This window comes from Monodelphis domestica, chromosome 1 (assembly GCF_027887165.1).
Source record: "Monodelphis domestica isolate mMonDom1 chromosome 1, mMonDom1.pri, whole genome shotgun sequence".
NCBI classification, from domain to species: Eukaryota; Metazoa; Chordata; class Mammalia; order Didelphimorphia; family Didelphidae; genus Monodelphis; species Monodelphis domestica.
Window position 1 is genome coordinate 739,605,629 of NC_077227.1, and position 22,625 is coordinate 739,628,253.

The 22,625-nt window shown below is 45.4% G+C and overlaps 1 protein-coding gene across 2 annotated transcripts in view; it reads right to left on the minus strand.

Annotated features, from left to right (window-relative positions):
- LOC130453532 (ectonucleoside triphosphate diphosphohydrolase 4) overlaps window positions 1-10,881 on the minus strand; it is a 30,710-nt gene extending 19,829 nt beyond the window's left edge. The window contains exons 1-2 of one of the 2 annotated variants that reach the window (XM_056814356.1): window positions 10,603-10,881; window positions 2,166-2,298 (exon numbers count right to left, since the gene is read on the minus strand). In XM_056814356.1, the coding sequence (XP_056670334.1) occupies window positions 2,166-2,173 (8 nt within the window). In that variant the 5' untranslated portion in view covers window positions 2,174-2,298; window positions 10,603-10,881. The remainder of the gene's footprint in view (window positions 1-2,165; window positions 2,299-10,602) is intronic. The other variant, XM_056814353.1, reaches the window with a different exon arrangement.
- Between the last annotated feature and the right edge of the window lie 11,744 nt (window positions 10,882-22,625).

Genomic DNA, 22,625 nt, shown 5'->3' on the forward strand with positions numbered 1-22,625 from the left:
CTAACCACCCTCTCTGCCCTCCCCAAAGAATCCAAATAACCCAAAACTCCTCCCCTGTATAAAGGAAGCGTCATCAAGGAAGACATGACAACATTCTGACCACATCTCTAAGCCATCCCCTCTCTGCCGGGAGGTGGGGAGGATGTCTCATTCCTGGCCCTCTGGAATCATGGTGGCTGATGGCTTTCATAAGGGACCTTAAGATGTTCAAAGTTCTTTTTCCTGCATAATGGTGTAGTCATTGTATAAACTATTCCCTTGGTTCTGCTCACTTTCTCTGCCACAGTTTATACAAATTTTCTCCAGTCTCTGAATCCATATCATCTATCATTTCTCATAGCATAATAATATTTCATTATATTCAATATCACAATTTCTTAAATTATCTCAAGTGATGGTTTTTCCCTTAGTTTATAGTTTTTGGTGACAACAAAAACGATGCCATGAATATTATTGCACACATGGGCTCCCATTTGTTTTTTTAAAGACTAAGACAACCTTCGATTTAAACATTTCTGTCCCATCCTTATATGAGGATGTTGAGGCAAAGAAAAAAGTATAATTACTCAGGACCAAACCACGAATGAACAGATAGAATAAATTCTAGTTAGTAGTTAGCTCAGGAGAGAACACTGACTTAGGCAAGGAGGCCATTTTTAATTAAAAAAGCCATTTTCCAGTATCCCTGAAAGTTAAGAAATCAACATCCACATCCCGATAGCTCCATTACTGTCAGTACAATAACGAACCTGTGTCCTATTACATATACATACCTCATATATAGGAAGGATATAAGAATTTATTAAGCACCCACTTGGGTGCTGGGCACGGGGCCACATGCTTTACAAATATCTCATTTGAGCTTTCACAACAAACTCATTGGGCTGGTGCTATCATTAGTCCCATTTTATAGGTGAGAAAACAGGAAGAGGTAAGGCCATCTGGCCCTCACCCAGTTGCCACCCAGCTAGTGCCTAAAGGCCAGATTTGAACTTGGGTCTTCCCAAGTCTAGGCCCAGCACTCTCTCCGAAGGGGTGTGCTGAGGAGCACCATTAGAGAGATGGGGGTGTGATTACTACTGGGCACTGCCTAAAAGCACTGCTCAATGGATCCACTGCCCAACGTCATTCTCCCAGATAGGTCTCAGGCCTCAGAGCACGGCTCCATCTCCTCCTGGGAGTCCCAGGCGTGTTCCTCTAAGACAAGCAATTCAAGCCCTCCCTAATGGGTTTTCCTCAATATTATCACTTGAGAATCAATTGATACTTACAGGCAGCTGTAAGTAGCTCTGGGAAGGACACGAAGGGAGAACATCTGATATTGACCACTGCCCCAAAGTCTGGGCACGCTCTCCCCCCCAAAGTGGGGGAGGGGGGTACTATGGGGAAGAAGGGAGCTGGCTCTGACTGAGTCAATCCATCAGCCCCACCCTTAGAGTGACTTGGAGGCAACAAGTATCTCCTCTAGACACATGGTAACCGTATAACTACTATCAAGTCAAACAGTAGCGCCGCGAGTCCATTCTTCATTTTGACTCGGCACCCTCAACACCAAACACAGGACTTAGCATGCAGTGGCGTCAGAATAAACCTGAGGAGGCCACGCCGGAGCTGGACTGGACTGGACTGGAGCTGGCTGTCCAACAGGTTCAAGGTTTTCATTTTTAGGCTGACAATACAGCAGGCACGTGTGAACCACACTTCACAGGACTTTAGTAACTGGAATTTAGGGGCAGAGGATACAAGAGTAACGAAGATATCAACATGAGTCACCCTTCCTAATTAGGAAAGTGGTTCTGACAACTTTCTAGGACCTCAGGCCAATGCTTTTATAATTCAAAGCACCAGGAGGGGCTGCAGGAAGGGAAGGGCTTGGGCCACGCAGGAGCCATCCCCTTCTTTCTTCCCTTCTCTTTCTTTCGGGGTCTCTCCTCTTGGCCAAACTTCAGACAGCTGGAGACGTCAGAACTTATGGCCTGCCCGGACGGCTTTCTCATTCCTGTTCTGTCACACCCTTGGGGGACAAGGCAAAAGGCAGGACCATTCCCATGCAATCTCACGCCTCTCTTTACCCATCGCTGGGGTATCTCAGGCTACAGACTTGTGACCTGCTCCAATGGAGGTGATGCCAAAGCCTTTGGTTCTACTGGCCTGGTGCCACTTACCTCCCCATGCTGAGATACTTTGGAACCGAGGATGATCAGTAGTTGAAAGCAAACCACGGTTCTCGGTCTCAGTTGTTTCAATGCACGGGTTCAAAATCAGTTGGGCACCCGCAGAGCCAAAATCTCCCTGTTCCTGGAAATGAGAGAGAGATGATGCAGTTAAAGTGATCTTCCACACACACTCCTTGTCATGTACTGGTTACCACTGCTGAAAATGCACTCCAGCTCTAGGGGATTGTGTCTGGAGCAGCCCACTGCTGACTATATCGTATGGCCAACAGAGGTGCAACCTTCAGAGATGGACTGGAAGAAGGAAGCTGTTGGGCACTAGTTTAGTGTGTCCTGGCCCAAAGAACGTTGGTGAAGATGGCAGATAATCAGAAAATGATTAAGGGGGCCCCACAGTACATACAGGGCTGGGTCTGGAGTTGGAAGACTCAGCCTCACACTTGGAGGCTGTGTGGCACTGGGCAAATCACTTACCCACTGACTGCCTCAGTTTCCTCATTTGTAAAATGGGAATAATAATAGCCTCTACCTCCCAGGTGTGAAGATTGGATCTAGCTCTTCCCTGATTGTAACAATGAAGGTACTTGGCTCTTCCTTTATTGTGAAGATTAAATTATAATCCCCTTGCTATTTTTAGATTTTAATCCCCAAAAGTGTAAAACCAGTACTTAAAGTAGATCTACCCATTTTAACCATGAAAAAGGTATGAACTAACTACAAAAAGGTGTGAACTAACCACAAAAGGTATGAACACCCATTTCATACATTGAGTTGGAGGTCTGTGACCCCTGTGTGAAAGAGTGGGCAGGCCTGAAAAGGAGGTCTGCTGTTTTTTGATGTAAAATTTAGGGGAGGTGACACAAGAGAAAAAGGTCTTTAAATAGTGGAAACAGACACAGATCTTCATGAGCACTAGGAGTTGGAGTGGAAGAGAATCACTCAGAGTTGGAGTGAAGACAGTCACTTGAGGAGAGACTGGAAGACAAACACTCAGACTTGGAGTGAAGACACTTGGCTGTGGAACCAGACCCCTTGAGGAGTTTGTGCAGGAGATCTCAGACTGCTTTCCTCTTAGACCGTCACTGTGGTGAGTGAAAAGGCTGACTTCCTTTCTTGCCCTTTCTGGAGGTATGAACCTCCACGAAAGGCCCATCAACTTGAGACTCCTTACCATTGACTAGTGCCTTAGAATTCCTAACTGGTTCAGAGGAAGCTGGTGCTTTTTTTTTCTCTCTATCTCTCCCTTTTCTCTCTTCCTTAATATCTTCCCTCTATTGTAAAAATAAACTACCATAAATTCTATTTACTTTAGTAATTCATTTGGGATTTAGAAATTAAATCCCTGGCGACTACCAATTTAATATTTGATCCAACCATAAAACCAATAAATTTAACACAGAGTTATTGTGATCAAATGAGATAATAATTGTAATGGACTTTACCACAGAAGCTGGTATATAAGTGTCATGTAAATGTTCATTTTATTATTATTATTAGAAGTTTTTTAGAAAGTTGGACAAGGATATCATTCAAAGCATAAAAATATCTTATGTTACTAAAGGGAGAGTTTAGGGAGGAAGACTATTTACTTTAAAGGAATTCAGAACAAAAAATTAAGGGTCATTATTTTGGTCTTAGGCTCTCATGACAGATAAAAAACATTCTCATTGACTGGTAATTTTGCATTCTAGTAAGCAAATGACTGAGATATACCATGAAACTTGATGTCTAGGATCCAGGGGCAGTTCTCAGCTCAGAGAAAATGTTTGCTGATTATCTTATTTAACCGCACCTGAGAGTGCTTCTGATGACAACCACATGTGACTGAGTGATGTCAATGCCAGTCCCTGATGCCCAACATGTCCTTCAGGCATGGCAGAGAAAGGCGATCTGTAAAAATACTACAAAGAGAGCACTGCTCCTAACAGCCCTGCCACAAACAAGGCAGGTGGCACTCCTCAATCAGCAACTCAAGATTACTGGGCAAGAGCTGTACTGCACCAACCACAAAACACATGCTTGGGAGGAAGCACAGATGAAAGTCACAATTAGGGGGCAGCTGGGTGGCTCAGTGGATGGAGAGCCAGGCCCAAAGATGGGAGGTCTTGGGTTCAAATCTGATCTGACACTTCCTAGCTTTGTTACCCTTGGCAAGTCACTTCACCCCTGTTGCCTAGCCCTTATCGCTCTTCTGCTTTGGAACCAATACATGGTATTGACTCCAAGATGGAAGGTAAGGGTTTAAAAAAAAAGTCACCATTAAATCACTCCTTGGAGAAAGCAAAGGCCACTTTGGATTGTCTATGTGTGCTCAGTCCAGACTAGGGTCGATCCATGCTCATGGGGGCGATCTATGTAAGGCCAAACCCAAGCAATTATCAAGCACATACCGAGTGCTAGGCATTGGGTGACAGTGTGATGGCAGTGTGATCCCTCGATTAGGGATTGACAGAGATGAGTGGATGCCTCAATCCATACAGATTACAGCTCCGCTCCTCACTAGAGGGAAAGAGAGCAGCTGTGGAGAATCGTGGCTTCCTGGAGAAGGTGGTCCTTGGGGAGAGTCACTCCCCCCAAGGCAAAGAGATGGGAGGACTGTAGGGGAGTAACTTCGAGAAGGCCAATTTGGCTGGGCCATAGTGTGTAGAAAAGTGTGCCATGTAGAGTGAGACTGAAAAGCTAGGCTGAGGCTGGACGGGGAGTTTAGTAGGATAGTGCCGTGGCCTCTACAGGCAGAGCACAGGCATAATGACTAAACCTCTAAAACCACCACTGGTGGGTCAGATCCCTATGAAGAAAGCATGTGGCCTTGTAATTCCTCAGTCTCTTCTATCCATGTGACTCTTAACCAGGTATGGCAGCTCCAGGACTAACCCATACCCAAGGTCAATCCTGCATCTCCCATTTCTCTTAAGAAAACAGGTCCGGGGGCAGCTGGGTAACTCAGTGGATTGAGAGTTGGCCTAGAGACAGGAGGTCCTGGGTTCAAATGTGACCTCAGACACTTCCCAGCTGGGTGACCCTGGGCCAGTCACTAGACCCCCATGGCCTAGTCCTTAGCACTCTTCTGTCTGGGAACCAATACAGAGTAAAATGCAAAAAACAGGCCCAGTTCACTTCAAAGGCAGGAGAGCCAAACCCAGCTCTTCTTGGACCTTCTGCTATGAGATGCCATGAGGAAAGTAGGCCACTCCTCCACCTCCCAAAAGAGGAGGGTTCCATTTTGGTGTGGTTTTTCCGCTTCTCCTAACCTCACAATCAATCACTAACCAAATATTGCCATTTCTTCCTCTTTACATTCTCCATTTCTACAGCCCCCAAAGAAGTGCAGGACATTATTATCTTGTGCCAGGTCACAGTAAGAGCTTCCTAGCTGCTGGTCACTCTATCTCCTATCAGCACAGCTAAGTGCATCTTCCTAAAATGCTGCCGTCATCCCACCATTCACCAGTTGGAGAACCTACAGTGACTCCCCAATGCTTAGTCAAGTTTATCCACTTTATTAGGCAGAGTCAAGTTTATCCACTTGGTATCCAAACCCTTCTCCGCTAGTAAGGAGACCAAATTCCTTGCCACCTCCCGTGCATGTCCTTCTCTCGTTTGTAAACACCATTCTCTGGAATCTAAAATGCCACCATCCCTCTGCCTCCTCCTTTTCTTCTGCCAGCCCCAATCCCCCACTTCCTTCAAGGTCCAGGCCAACACACATCTCCCCCCAAGAAATAATTTCTGAACAATTCTGTCTTATAATTTTGGATTTTTCCGCTCTTTTTGCTTTGTTTATGCTGCAAGTTCGTATACTTGAATCTCTCTGGCCCTTATAAAGGTTGTCTGGTGACATTCTTTTACCAATTAAACAATACTGCCAATGTCATGCCTTTTCCTACTAATTCACAATCATGAGGCACTTTAGGGATTCAAGCCTGAGGTTCAAAGAGATTTAAAGACTTGTCCAAAGTCATGTGAAAGAATGCTCTAAATCTCTACTGATTAGAGAAATGCAAATCATAACATCTCAGATATTATCTCAAAACTATCAAATTGGCTAAAATGATAAATGGGCAAAATGACAAATGTTGGAAGGAAAGTGGAAAAATGGAGACACTAATATGCTCTTGGTGGAACTGTGAATGGATGCAACCATTTTGAGAACAATCTGGAATTGTGCCCAGAAAATTATAAATCTGTATAAACCCTCAGACCCAGCAATACTCATCAATTGGGGAACAGCTAACAAGGTGTGCCAGACAGTTGTGATGAAATACTACTGCACTGTAAGAAATGATAAATAAGTGAATTTAAAAACATTGGAAAGACCTACATACGTGAAATAACAAAAACCAAAATGAGTAGAATCCATAGAAAATTATATACAGCTACAGAATTAATGTTTGAAGGATAACTTGTGAATGTCTACCTCCAGAGAAAGAACTGATAAACAGAAACATAAAAGACAGAATATCACACACACACACACACACACACACACACACACTCACACACACTTGATGCCTTCTACAGTGTGAGGAGGAGAGATAGGGGTGCGATACCTGGGAATATTTTATGTAAAAAATAAAGACTTGTCCAAAGCCACAGCTTATTGGGAACTGCTTAGGGTGGGGCCAGTGTCCCATTCCAGCTCTTGGGCCTGACTTGAAGGACAGGATTATTTCATTCATTTTATAACTCTCATCAGGGCCCCCCAGGGCTACACTTTTCTAGAACAGGTGCTTGATAACTTCTGGCTAACTTAAATATCAGCACATGATTTCCTATACGTTACTCTGCAGGTGGTTAACTACCTACATAGGCATATGAATATAAAATCAGGCCGCTTCAGAAAATCCCATTTCATTTTATAATTCCAGCAATTCAACAACCAGAAAATAGCCCAAATGACAATAATTCAGGAGAGAACAAGAGGTATAATCCTTTGAAAGTTTTCCAAGACTGAAAAAAATTTTACTTTCATGAAACCGAGCAAAATCGAAGGCTGCAATGTGAGATTAAATGAAAATTGAGATTCTTGAAAAAGGACCACGTTAATAACCTTCAGGTTATCTGCTAACATGGGCATTTCTTAATGACAAAACTTTCCCTTTTAAAACACTTTCACTGGACAATATTCTGTACCCTGCAATTTCAGTCAGTCTCAATTTGCCAAAAAGGAAACTTTGGCCATTGAGCATAGCAAAAATATCCCTCAAATTCTCAATTTCTATGCATAGTTTTCTTTTTTAAAAATGATTTTTATGTGAATTCATAACAAATATCCTACCTCCTTAGTTCCTGCAAAAGATCAGGCATTGTTAGGCTAAAGTCGTCAGGCTGCTAAGCTGTGCTGGGGACATTTCCAGCCATCATTTTCCCCTCTGTGGGTTCTCCCTACAGCAGGCATGCCAACGTGTAAGAGAGGGGGGGAATCATCCAGGCTGTGGTGACGTCATCTGGCTGGCTCCGGTACAAAGCCAGTAGCCAAGGAAGGCTAAGAGTCAAAGGCTTTTCCTACCATGAGGATCTCGGTCTGGAGAGCCAGCCTGGATTGTCTGGCTTTGTGGCAGTGGAGAGAGCAAGGTCATCCTGGTATAAGGATGAGGCCTGGACTGGACGTCAGGAGATCAGGGTTCTAGTTCCAGCTTTGTCATTGAATTCACCTGCCTTTGGCAACCTCCCTCTCCTGTTCTAGGTAATAGCTTCCTAAGTCAGAAAATGAAGATGGCACGGAAGATATGACTGTGGGGTTCCCTTCAGAAGAAGCAGTGTGGAGTAATGGGAAAAGCGCTGGCCCACGAGGCAATGAGGCACACTTTTTAAAGCCATCTGCGTGGAGCTCTGAATAACTGTAAAATGATGCCAGGACTGGTGTAGTTAGAGCAACCTAGGGGGCAAGAGAAAGCACATAAACACAAAATACCTCAGGAGGACAAGGAAGGGGATCCAGGGGCTTCCAGTAGGAGACATCCAATGAGCTGGGCCTTGAAAGCAAAATGAGGGGCAGCAAGGTGGGAGCTACATTGTACATATGACCACCACCAGCCTGGACCCAGGCAAGAAAATAGCAGAGGGAATGCCAGGTACTCTAAATCAGTTTAGCGGGAATGCTAAGCCTATGAAATCCTTGTCTTTCCAAACTCGATCTGAAGATTGCATCTTCGACAGTGAGGCAATGTGATGAAGTAGCATCAATGAATAACTGTAAAGAGAGGTGGGAGGCAGCCTATGAAGCAGCTGAGACAATACACTGAGGATCTGGAATTTGAGAACAGAAGCACTTGGGAGCTAGGGAAGATTTCTGAGCAGCAGGGCGTCAGGAAACCTGCTGGGAGGCCATTAAAAGCCCAGATAGACCAGAGGCTGTGCCAACAGAGAAAAGGGATGGATACCAGAGACTGTCATCAACCAGACTGGGCGACTAAACGGATGTGAAGGGCAGAGGAATGGGGGGGTCAAAGATGGCGCCCAGGCTGTCAGCCATGGCAACGGGAAAGGTGAGGGGGCCGGCCCCAGAGGCAGGGAAGTGCAGAGCGGGGGAGGCTTTTCAGGGAAGCGTGAGGTCTGTTTCTGACATTTTGGGGCATTTAAGTGGGGGATAATGAATGGGCAGGTGGCAATAGGAGATGAGTGCCCAAGGGAGAGCAGGGCTAGGGATGGAGATTAGGGAGGCATCTGCATAAAGATAATAATCAGATCCACAGGGGCTGATGGGACCACCTAGAGAGATGGGACAGAGAGGGATCAAAGTCCGGGGAACAGTCTTGGGGGAGAGCCAAGCTTAACTGAGCAAGGAGGGGGGGAGGCCAAGACAGAGCCATGTCACAGAAGTCCCAAGAGGACACAGAAACCAGGAAGAAGGAGTGGTCACCAGTGTCAGACTGCCCAAACTGGTAAGATGCGGTTGATCACTTGGGGAGAGTAGTCTAAGCCCTGCCTCACCACTAACTTGGCAGCCTCACACGGACGCTTCCTCAGGGGTACCATGAGGGGTCTGGAGTGGAATTTTAATTCTGTTCCCAGCTCTCATTTTCCTCTCTACTACTTATGAAGTCTCTGAAATAGAAGCCTGGGCACTGGAAGAGTCACCAAAAGATCTGGATCGGAGGCTGCGTGCCTACCTGGGTGTCATTCCACCCCCGAGCCTCAGGACTGCTACGATTACTACTGCTGTTGGCATGTCTTCCTTTATGAAACAGCGATCCTAGGTGCTATCCACTGGGAAGCTGGAAGGAAGGGTCCAGTCAACACATGTGGGCTCTTCAAGTGGATTTAGAAAAGCCAAGTGAAACGGATTCCTTCAAGTTATGCCAAGGCTGAAAACTAGACAAATCCCTACACTACTGGGCCATGGACTGCGGGGGAGGGAACGCTTTTTCCCTCTTAAAGAGTTCAAAAAATAGGAGTTATTATTATTACTCTATTGTGATGCCTCTCCAGTGTATCTCTGTTTAATCACTGCTGGATACGAAATTTCCTCTGGCAAAGGAAGTCTTTCATTAAGGCATATACCTTTCCCTTTGTTTTATTTTCAAAGCCTTTACCTTCTGCTCTAGAATCCATCAGTTCCAAGGCAGAAGAACAGGAAGGGTTAACTGACTTAACCAGGATCACCCAGCTAGAAAGTCTGAGGTCTGATTTGAACTCAGGACCTCCCGTCTCCTGACCTGGCTCTCTATGCACTGAACCATACAGCTGCCCCCCTCCCTTTATTTTATATCGTGGCTGGGGGGGAGGGGGGGGCCCCGAATGCTCAGTGACTTGACCTGATCTGTACTCTCTATGAGGCCATAGGATTCAATCGCCTCTACAACCGCTTGGGGTTTTTCCTTGTCTAGGGGTTCCTCTGGAGGAACAGTAAGGTCCAGAAGCCTAGGAGTTTCAAAGCCCTGAGTTCGAATTGTGCCTGTGCCACAGCCCGGCTAGGTTCAGGTCCTAGTCCCAGAGAGCTGCTGGTCAGCTGTTCCCTACCTCCCCCACCCCCACCCCCCCAGATCTGTCCCTTCCATCCTTAATCTATAGCTCAGACTCTGGTAATGCCAAGGGCCTTGCTGGGCCTCAGTTTCCTCATCCGTAGGATGGAGGTGACAACCCCTGCCCAGGGTGGCTGGGGAAAAGCGCAGACGGGTCAGAGAGCGGGAGCACCGTGCAGAGAGTGCCAGCCCAGAGTCGAAGAGCCGAGTTCGAGTTCTGCGGCTCCCGGAGACCCTGCGCCCCCCTCAGGCCCTTGGTATCCAGCGGCGCTGGGCCGGGGAGCAGGGAAAACCGAGGCTCCAAAGCCAGGCGGGGGGGGGGGGGGGGAGGGGGAGGGCGGGTTAGGGGGAGAGATAAGCGTGACAACTACCAAGATATCTCGGGCCGGGCAGTCCAGCGCCCCGAAGGCCCCGAGGACGCCCGACAGGTGGATGGACGTTAACCCCCGCCCACCTGGTCTTACCTGCACGGTCGCCCCGCCTCCGCCTCCGCGGCAGGGCCCCGGGGAACAGGGCACAGCGGGCCCGGCGCATCTCGGCCCCGGGCGGTTCCGAACGCAGCGCCCGGGACCCGCCTCTTTCCAGCGGCCGCGCTTCCGGAGCCGGCGCAGCAACCCTCAGTTCCTTCAGAGACAGCCGCGGCCCACAGCAACCGCATCAGCGTCACGTCACGGCGCAGCACACGCACGAACGACGAACGCACGAAAGGAGGCGGGAGCAAGGCGGCGAACAGCCGCGGGATTGGGAGGAGACTGAAACGACTCGGGACGCTGTAGGGGTGGGGCCTGCGCAGAGGGGGCGTGACCTTTTCTGGTGGGCGGGGCCTACGGGCGATAGGGGCGGGCCTCGGGCTCCTTCTGCTACGTGGACTCAGCTCCAATTTCCCTGCGGCGAGCCTTGTCCTAGAATGACTGGCTCCCGGGAGAGCCAGCGTGGCAGGTGGGGACCGAGGCTAGCAAGGTGACCTTGGGCTAGTCACTAGTGCCTAAGCAGAGGAGCCGCATATAATCTTCAGTAGAGGAGAAAGCTGTCCACCTGCTGGGGGTTCCCCATCCCCAAACCCCACAGTCTTGGTCCCTTTCAAATTAAAGGGTATTAAGAGTCCTGATTTGAAGAGACCTGGCGGTTACCAGAGGACCTTCGATCTGCATTAGAGGAGGAACTCTCCTGCCTGGAACTTTTCAACACAAGACAAGGAACTGATGGCCTAAAAAAAAAAATAAGAGCCCCCAGCATGGCCTGGAATACATAGAGCTCTTTAAACCCTTTGTTTGACTGAAGAGGGAGGTTAAAGGAAGTCCACTTGCCCAAAGTCAGAGCATTAGAGGCAGGATTTGAATCCAAATCCTCTAAGGTCTTTAAGTGGACCCCCAGCACTTAACTGAATACTGTAAGAAGTGTGTACATCACGTTCTCATCTGTCCACCCTTCTCCAAAAGGAGAATGATTCCTGCTGGTTTGCGCAGCCTCTGACTGCAACCTCCCCAAACAGAAGGTTGGGGCCAGAGAGATTGAATTCTATCAGTCCAACTCACCTAAAATTGTTAGTCTGGTTGTTCAAAAGGAGATCCAGACAGCGATCCTTCGTGTAGCTGGGACAGAGCATCCCAAGCTATAGACCCAAAACTTGCCTCACCAAAGTCCACAAAGACCTCACAGAGATGAGCAAATAAACCCTTTTGTCCATTCCAATAGTAAACAGAAACCAGAGAAGTTAAACAAATGAGAATACACCCGACAATACGGAGAATGAAGGCGATCTCCCATTGGGAGTGAAATATCTTCGTTCAACCAAGCAAGAGGCTCAGATCTCACCCATGAAGAAATTCACTGAAGTCCATAAGTCAATATTGAAGCAAGAAGAGGACAGAGATGGAATCGAGGTGATCCACATGATGGCTTCTCAGAATATTTCCCTCTGGGGTCCTAAGGAGAGTCTGGAACCATTCTTTCCTGATTCCGGAAAACGGGAAGACCTGGTGGGACCTCTTTTCTCCCTAGACCTCCTTGACTCCGCCCCACGCGCAGGTGTGGACGCGTCATCGACTCCACCAATAAGAAGAGCGTTAGACAAATAACTTTGAGTCAGGGATTCAACTCTCCTTCCAAGAAGCTGTGGGTTCCCATCAACAAGGGAATGGCTAAACCACTGTAGCCCATGAAAGTGCGTAAATATCACACCATTAGAAAGGAGGAGGAAGAACTCAGAGAAACCTGGGAAGACTTGTATGAACAAATGCAAAGCGAAGTGGTAGAACCAGGAGAACACTAGGGACAATGACTTCCAAACTTTAAAGGAAAGCGATGCTCACAAACTCCAAAGAATTTTATGGGCCCATCTCAGTTACAGAGAACAAATAATGAAGCATCTTCTCTTCTTAGGTTGGGAGCTAGGGGAGAAGAATTTTGTACACGCTGCCAGGCACGGTTGGTTTTGAGTTGGTTCTGGCTGCTTTGATGAAATGGCTGTGGAACAAAAAGGAACTGGATCTGGATTTCATTGGATCAGGGCATTCCTGGGTGCTGAAACATCCCCGAGCAGTATAAGTTTGGTACCTGTTCTCCTACTTCTAACTTCAGGGCGTTTGCCTAAAAAAACAGAAGGCATCAATCAATAAAACTTTTTAAAAGACCAAGACTAAGATGAGCCGATTTTCTGAAATTTGAAAACAGTTTCCTTATTTGTTATTACAATTTCCCTGTGGACTTCCCCAGAGGACTGCTCAGCCATGGGTCACCTCCAGACTGGGAATTCATCTTAGAGGTTGGGGTTCTGGGGCTGGACCTTTGTGCCTACAGCCAGACAGTCTGTCGCCAGGCACATAACCGGAAGCAATTCCATCATGATAGAACTTGCCAGAGCTTATGGCACTGCTGGGAAAGCCCACAGACTAGACTAATATTACCGTCCCCCATCCCTCAACATGGGGGTAAGACTTAAAACCACCCAAAGGGAAACTCTTGTGTGTACTGATTTTGGAGAGCAGGGCAAGGGGCAAAGAATAGACCTGTACCACTTATGGATGGATAATCGGGGAGGGGTCACCTGGAGCCTGCCAGGGACATGACCAGAGAGCAGGGTGGCCAGGATGGAAAACTCTTGGACTTCTTCATCAAGTAGAAACAACTGAGCTGAGGACTTGCTGGGCAAGAATAATTAGTTAAAATAGAAAGTAACTAAATACAATTCCTGAATCCCCAGGAAGTACCAATATTATTCAAATATGCCCTGAAGGTTTCCATTGGACTGGAACCAGTGATTAGATTTCACATAATTATAACTTCAACTCTGTGAATTAAGATGCTTGGAACCACCTCTGAGGAGTCATTGTTCACACTAATCTGGACTTAGCTGGAGTCTGTTGTTCCTGAGCATAGGACAGAGGCAAGGTACTGGTTCTAGAGTAGGAGTATCTCAGTGCATAGAGCCCTAGACCCAGATTCAGAAAGTCGTGAGTTCAAATTCTGCTTCAGACAGGGTACTAGCTGTGTGTCTCAGGGCAGGTGATTTAGCCTCTATCTCTGCCTCAATTGTAAATTGGGAAGAATCATTATACTGGTCTCTTCTGATGATCAAATGAGATGTTTGCAAAATTCTTTGCAAAACTTAAAAGTGCTATTTTTTAGACTTTATTTTTAGCATTCATTTTTTAGAAAATTTGAGTTCTTCACCCAGAAAACAGAAGTGGATAGCAGAGTGAATTACATGATTTAGATATACATTAAAAGGTAATACAAAGCAAATTAGGGAGGTATGGAAAGTTCACCTGTCCCATCTATGGATAAGGGAGGAATTTATGACCAGACAAGAGATAGGGAGTATTGTGAGATATAAAATGGATAATATCAACTACATTAAGTTAAAAAGGTTTTTTGCACAAACAAAATCAATGCAACCAAGATTAGAAGGAAAGCAGGAACCCGGAAAAACAAATTCTTTAAGCAAGTTCACTGATAAAGGCCTCTTTTATCAAATGTATAGAGAACTAAGTCAAATCTATAAAAACACAAGTCATTCTCCAACTGATAAATGGTCAAAGGATATGAGCAGGCAGTTTTCAGGCAAAGAAACCAAAGGTATCTATAGGCATATGAAAAAATAAGTCATATTGGCTAATTTGTCAGAAAAGGATAATGTCATATATTAGGGGGGATGTGGGAAAATTGAGACACTAATGCACTATTGATGGAATTGTAAATCGATCCAACCATTCTGAAAAGCAATTTGGACCTATACCCAAAGGACTGTAAAAACTGTACACAATCTCTGACCTAGCAATACTGCTACTAGGTCTATATCACAAAAGTTAAAGGGAAAAAAAAAGGAAAAGGACCTACTTGTCCCAAAAGATTTACAGCAGTTCTTTTTGTGGTGGCAAAGAAATGGAATTTGAGGGGATACCCAGCAATTGGAGAATGACTGAGCAAAATGGTGGTCTATGATTATAACAGAATACCATTATGCTATAAATGATGGCTTCAGAAAAACTTGGAAAGACTTACAAGAACTGAAGCAAAATCAAATGAACAGAACCAGGTGATCATTGTATGCAATAAGAAAGTATAATAATAAGTATAATGATCAACTGGGAATGACAGCTATTCTCAGCAATACAATCATCTAAGCCAATTTCAAAGGTCTTAGGATGAAAAATGCTATCTACTTCCAAAGAAAGAACTGATGGAGCCTGAATGCAGATTGAAGCATTTTTAAAAAATACTTTATTTCTTTTTTCTGGGTATTCTTTTTGTCTGTGTCTTCTTCCACAACATGACTAATATAGAAATATATTTTGCATGATTGCGCATGTATAAGTGATATCAAATTGCTTGCCTTTCTAATGAGGGAGCAGAAAGGGAGGGAGAGAATTTAGAACTCAAAAATTTAAAAGACAAATATGAACATTTTTACATGTAATTGGAAAAAAATAAAGTCTGACAAAAAAAGAAATTTGAGTTTCAAATTTTCTCCCTCCAGATCCTCCCCAACCCATAGAGAAGGCGAGCAATATGATATGAATTATACATGTGTGAAGTCATGCATAAAACAGTTTCATATTAGCCATATTGCAAAAACAAAAAAAGCAGGAAAAAGAATGTGAAAAAGGTACACTTCGGTCTGCACTTAAAATTCGTAAGTTCTCTCTCTGGAGATGACTAATGCCAGGCATGGTTAAATCTTGCAGTTTACACTTTACCAGTGTGACTTTGAGCAAGTCACTAAACTTCCCTAAGGCCTCAGTTTCCTCATCTGCATAATGGGTGGGAGGGGGCTTCAACCAGATGGTCTTGGAGGACCCTTTTAGCTCATAGTATCTTGTGATCCTCTGGGCAGCTGTGCCCTCAATGAGCTCCTTCCGAGCCAGGGCCACCCCGTTTCCTTCTCCAAGAGGAGCCTTTCCTACAATAGCCTTCAGGTTTCTCTGGCTATCTGTCTCATCCTACCAAGTGGTGTCCTAGAAAGACATCTAGAAGCGTTCCAAATTCCAAAGCCTGATTTTATAGAATCATAGCATCATAAGGTTATATAAACACAAGATCATAGATCTGGAGCTGGAAATGACCTCAAAGGTCATCAAGTTCACCCCTTTGCCCCTAACTTACAGATGAGGCAACTGAGGCCCAGGAAGGTTAGGCAGTTTGTCCAAGATCATATAATACTGCCTAGGAGTTCCTTATGCTGCTTGATCTGGGCACTGGAATTGCTCCTAGCTATGGCTTGCCAATAATCAACGAATCATCATTTAAAATAAAGAATTGTAGAAGTCTCCTTAGTCAGGGAACATGCTATGTGTGTGTTGGAGTCTGGAGGTCATGCCATGCAGAAATGCATCAGAATTGGGGCTTGAAAAAAAGAAGAAGTAAAGGCTGACTTCAAGAATGTGAAGGACTGGCATATAGATGACTGAGGAAACTTGTTCTACTTGACATTTGAGGGAAGAATTCAAAAGAAGCAGGCAGATGTATCAGAGAGAAAGATGGTCTTGGTGTTAAAGGTATGGGTAGAACTAGGCTACAAGACAAAAAATAAGGAACTACAAAGAAGAAAAATCAGGGGAAAGAATGTCATCTAAGAAATGTATGATCAACAAAGAAGATGGGCTATTCACGCAGAAAGAGCCAGGGGTGGCTTACGACTGTTCCGTTGCTTCCCTTGAAATGCCAAGAGAACTTGGGAAAGGTCTCTTGCTAGTGGACAGATCCCATGTGACATCCTCATGTGAGGACATAGAGAATACTTGCACAGGATAGGCTGGTGTGGATGGATTTTGGTCACTATTTTTGGATGGCAAATCCACATTGATGAGTTCATGAAGCTATGGAGGAGGAAAGACATTCGAATCAATTAATCAATGAACATTTATTAAATACCTACTGTAGGAAGTAAGTAAGGGATAGAGTAAATTTCATGGATTAGCTTTAAGAGGAAAATAGGAGAATTTGGATACAAGCCTTGAGGGGAAAGATTCTGGAAGGAAAAAGAGGATCTTGGGGTTTGACTGTTTTTAATTGTCAATCTCTCTCTGGATCTGGCTTTGACTGAGCTGGAAGGAGGATCTTTGCTCTGGCAATTTTCTCTTGGAATCCTAATCTTGTGGAAAGATTAGTGATTCCTGGGCTTGAGAATTTGCCTTGGAGTGGACTGCTTTTTCTCTGAAGTACAGAGACCATCTGCCTGAGATTCATCTGTCAGAAATCCACTTGGTGACAGTAAACTCCAGGGTTCGGTCATCTGGGACTCTGGAAATACCTAGGGACAACCCCAGGGTTTAGGTAAGGACTCAAATACAAATAAAGAGTCCTTCCTCTTTATCTTTTTTGATAATCCATACTAATTAGGTTAGTTTATAGTCAGATAGCTGGGTTTTCTGGGTCTTAGAGATAAGGAGTTTAGAGTAGCTTGAGTAATTTCTCAAGAAGAAGAAATAATTCACGGTAAGATGTAGGTAGCTGGTGGAGATTAAATCTATAGTTTAGGAACCTACCTATCATTTCCCCTTTACTCTTATTATTAAAAATAAACTTTGTTTCTAGAGTCCAAGGGATTTGTGCTTTACTGGCCCTGAAGAGGTCCCTAGGTGGGTGGTTATCATCTTCCAATCATCTAGGAAGGATTTGTATTTCACTACTATGTGCCAGTCCCTAGGCTAAACACTTTCCAATCATCTGAGTCTTCCAAAAATATAATGAGTCATCCTGGGGAGGAGTCCCCTTTCACGGGGGCATAAGAACTTATCAGAGCTGTTCAATCAGTCCACAAACATTTATTGAGTGCCTAATATTGGGGGTACAAAGATGAACATGAAACAGTCCCTGCCTTCTCGAGGCTTCTCTTAGAGGAGTCAGTGTGTACATATACAAATCTATACTATATATATATATATATATATATATATATATATATATATATATATATAAATTTTAGGATAATTTTTTCATTTGATTTATGTGTTTCACATGCAGTTTCACATCAAAAGTCTACAGATTCTGTAGTATTTATATGTGTAGTACATATAGTTTTGTAATTCATACATTGTCTATTATGGCAAAGTTCTGTGATAAAAGCAGAGGCAGGTGTGGTGGCTTGGTGGTGAGTATATATACAGAAGGTAATGGGGTGGGGGTGGGAAAATAAAGAAGAGCAGGAAGATCTTAGCAATTGGAGGAATCAAGGAAGATGTCTCTGAACTCTGAATCCACTAGATTGCAAACTTTTGGAGGGCAGGGATTATTTTTTGCTTTTTTTTTTTTAACTTGGCACAGTGCCTGACGCATAGTAACTGATCAATAGACATTGATCAATTGCAGGAAGCAAACATTTGAAGGGGTGATCATTGCAGGGGTGTGATGGTTTTCCATCTCACACTCTAGGAGTGATTTCAGGACCATTTTCATTTCCTTTGCCTGAACAGCATCTACAGGGACCGAAGTGGTCCCATCAGGAGAGGCTGCAGGTATCAGACCTCCACATCTAACTTTCTATGTCTACCCCATTCCCATAGTTCTTGGGAATGCTCATTTTGCTTTCTCAGGGTTTGAACTTCTGGGTTCTGGAAGCCCAAACTGGTCAACCCTGGACCTGGGCACCATGAACCATCTGTCCTGACTCTGAGGGCTGCCTGGGAGGCATCAGGAGCCAGGACAACAGAGGTCTACCCTGACCACCCAAAAAGGGGAATCTGTTTGCCCGATGACCTTTCCCAGTCTTGGTGTGCAAGTTTGTGGGGACGGGGATTGTTTTGCTAACAAAGCTTACCCAACTTATGGGTCTGTGTAAAGCAGCTCCTAACACTTTACATACAATTGGCCCCAACTGGGGGCATAGCATTGCTGAGGACTCCCAGAGAAGTGTGCCCATTTTAGAGGGGTGAGAAGGAGGGCTAAGGCCAGGGATGAAGTCTGGGTCTCAGTTTCCTCAAATGTAAAACAAGAGGGTTGGGCCAGAGGAGCTGGTCCTGATCCTTCACAGAGAGGAGGTTAATAACCCAGAGTGGCAATAAAGCCCTTGTGAGGGACCTGATCCTTGAGCAGGACCTGGAAGGGAAAAGGAGGCAGAGGTGAAGAGGGAGAGCAGCCTGGGCATAGGGGCAGTCTGTCTGGATTAAGGCAAAGAGGAAGAAGAAAGAATGTCCATCATGGGGGAAGAGAGCGGGCTGGAGCCAGTTTGTCTTGGCTCGGAAGAGCCAATTGTTAAATTTTCAGTGTGATCATTTTCTCCTTGCAAATTGGCAAGTGCTACAAATCAAGCCTTGCTTACTCCTTGTGTTGGTTTCTAGCCATAAGAATGAGATGGGCAATGCTAATAATGTAGATTATTATTAAAAGTGCGTCATGCGCACATTTCCCCTCAAAGTTGTTTAAACCTCTTCTCAGCACACCCTGGAGACAGGGAACAGTGAGTAGACCAGTCTGTCTGGGGCACTGAAGATGAGGCAGAGCTAAGTGACCATGAAACTGGCAAGGCAGCCACATTGGGAAGGGCTTTAAACTCGAAGCAGAGGAGTTTGGATTTCATCCTAATGACAAAAGGGAGCCATTGAAGGTTCTTGAGCAGCAGAATGACATAGTTAGACCTTAAGGGGGTTAGACTAGAGCAAGGGTTCTGAATGTGGGCTCTGTGAATTTGCTTTTCAAATATTTTAATACCTATATTTCAGCATATTTGGTTCCCTTTGTAATCCTCTGTATTTTATTTCTTGCAAATTCTGAAGACTCCCCAGGCTTTCCCAGACCGACTCAGGAAATCCATGATGCAGGGGGAGGGGGGGGGGAAGGTTAAGAATCTTCTTCTAGAGGGTATATCGTTTTCTCTTGAAAAAAAGGACCTAAGAGGGCCACATCTGGTAATGATAGGAGCATAAGCACCTTTCCTTTCCTTTCCTTTCCTTTCCTTTTCCTTTCCTTTCCTTTCCTTTCCTTTCCTTTCCTTTCCTTTCCTTTCCTTTCCTTTCCTTTCCTTTCCTTTCCTTTCCTTTCCTTTCCTTTCCTTTCCTTTCCTTTCCTTTCCTTTCCTTTCCTTTCCTTTCCTTTCCTTTCCTTTCCTTTCCTTTCCTTTCCTTTCTTTCCTTTCCTTTCCTTTCCTTTCCTTTCCTCTCCTTTCCTCTCCTTTCCTCTCCTTTCCTCTCCTTTCCTCTCCTTTCCTCTCCTTTCCTCTCCTTTCCTCTCCTTTCCTCTCCTTTCCTCTCCTCTCCTCTCTCCTCTCCTCTCCTCTCCTCTCCTTTCCTTTCCTCTCCTCTCCTCTCCTCTCCTCTCCTCTCCTCTCCTCTCCTCTCCTCTCCTCTCCTCTCCTCTCTCTCCTCTCCTCCTCTCCTCTCCTCTCCTCTCCTCTCCTCTCCTCTCCTCTCCTCTCCTCTCCTCTCCTTCCTGCCTTCCCTGCCCTTCCCTGCCCTTCCCTGCCCTTCCTTCCCTTCCCTTCCCCTTCCCTTCCCTTCCCTTCCTTCCCTTCCCTTCCCTTCTCCTTCCTTCCCTTCCCTTCCCTTTCCCCTTACCTTTCACCTTAGAATTAATATTGTGTATTATTTCCAAGGCAGAAGAAGATAATGGCTAGGTAATGGGAGTAAAATGACTTCCCCAGGATCATATTGCTAGGAAGTATCTGGGGCCACATTTGATGCCATGACCACCTGTCTCTAGGCCTGACTCTCAATCCATTGAGCCACCTAACTGCCCCCTTTTCTTTCTTTTTTAACTTTTCCTCTTTCTGTTGATTTCCATTTTTCACCTTGAATCAAAATATTTATCTTCTCAAATGTTTATTAGTTATTCTAAGAAATATAAAGTTTCAAGTAAAGTAAAAAAAAAGTTTATATGTGCAATCCATTCACAGCAAATGAATAAATAGCATCTTTGGAATGCAAAGAGAGGTTTAATTCAGATTAAAAAATAAATATTCTGTTAAAAATGACAACTTAGGGGGCAGCTGGATAGCTCAGTGGATTGAGAGCCAGGCCTAGAGACAGGAGGTCCTGGGTTCAAATGTGGCCTCAGATACTTCCTAGCTGTGTGACCCTGGGCAAGTCACTTAACCTCTATTGCCTAGCCCTTACCACTCTTCTGCCTTGGAACCAATACACAGGATTGATTCCAAGTCAGAAGGTAAGAATTTATTAAAAAATAAAATAAATAAAAAAATAAATAAAAATGACAACTTATTTTAGTTTATCATCTCTCAATCTAATGAAAACATTTTAAGAAAAACGAACTTTATGGTTTTTTAAAGCCCTGAATCAAGCTTTTCTCAGCACTCTGGCAGGTCCCATCTGCCAACAGGAAGCCACAAATACGTATCCGTATTGTAGAAATTGGCACAAACACGACTACAGCCCTATTGAACAGACTGATCATGAGATCTTGGGCTGCATTTCCCGGTCCTTATTTCGGCATACATGAACCGTAGCTGTGAGAAGTCTTGTTTCAGGTGCTAGCGCGTATATTTGATCTTTTTCCCCATTGATGGCATCTTCAGCAATATGTAGACTTAATTTAGGGAAGCCCAAACGTATCAGATCACTTTTAAAAAAGCATCTGCAGTCATAGAACAAACTGTTGTGAGAATCATTGAAAAACGACTCTGGGGCTGCCTTTGGGACACTGCGATGCGGTTTACCTCCGGGTAGTTCTCCTCTTCATACGTGAGTCAGTGCCGCTGCTTGTCTCATTCCTTCAGTGACAAGCCGGTCCGTCCTCCCTCCCCGCAGCAGCCGTGCCCTTCTCTGGAGGAACCCAGGAGGCCGGGATTTCCAGCTTTGTCCTTCCCTGGTCCTATATTACGTGATCCATCCCAAGCGTTCTGCACCTCGCTGCTCTCGCTGCCTAGGCGGCATACAGGAGGTAAACCCTGTTGGTCCACACTGGAAACCCTTTCTTGAGCGTTTGCAGCAGACTTCCTACCTTAGTGACGGCCCTTATCTCGGCCGGATGGTTGCTGGCGCGCTTCAGAGCCCACCGCTGACCTGAGATGCTTCCAGAAATGGGAAGACTTGATGCATTTCTACCTGATGTAAAATGTGAACAGATTCGCAGGTTTTAGGGCGGGGAAGGATCCCGTCTGGAATACTGTGGTGTCTCCATGTCTAAGCAGCCTCTGTGCTTCTAGAAGTCCAGGAGGTGGCTCTGGCCAAAGAGAGAGCTTCGGGCCATGGGCGGATGGAGGAGGCCTGGGCAAGGGAGGCTTGAGAAGGCCTGACACGAAGAGGTGAGAACGTGCTACTTAGATGGGGCTGCCCTGACCCAGGCAAGCACCCACCCCCTCAGGCTCGCTGGGTACAAACGGGGCAAAGACACCTTGAGAGAGCCACGTCAGGGCTGAAGTCACGAGTACGAGAGACCGCCCAGGAGGCACGATGCTCTGCTCCTGTATCCTTCTCCCAGGAGGAGGAGAGTACAAAGAGTGTCTGTCTTGGGAGGGCACCTGGGAGGCTCGGTGGATTGAGAGTCAGGCCTAGAGACTGAAGGTCCTCGGTTCAAATCCAGCCTCAGACCCTGTAGGAATATAGTTAGGGATGGCCTGGTTTTCTAGGGTTAGTGGAATGAAGGGAATTTAAGATAAGCCCCGGCAAAGGATTCTGGGTAACAAGGCATTGTGGGAGTCCAAAATGGAACAATAACTGAACTTCACTTCCTTCTTGGATTTTTTTCCCATTTGAGTAAGTTTTCCTTCTTGGATTTTACCCGAGCTGGGAGTGGGTTTTGTCTCTGCCTCCCATTCCAAGCTAACCTAAGAGTTTTGCTCTAGGAGATTCTCCTCGGACAGTCAGGATTTTCATGGAGAAGAGCTTTGGAGAAAAACTCCAAGGGTTTACGTGGAGAAACCCGATTCCCCCGAGTCCAGTCATCCTCCAACAGTGGTCCATCCACCAGGATTCCTGCTGGCTAAGGTCACTCAAAGCTTTCCGCCTCTAACTTGGGTTACTTAGTACAGCAGCCAACCCAAAGGTTGTTCCCTCTCTTTCTTTATTAATTATAGATTAATTAATAAATAGAATAA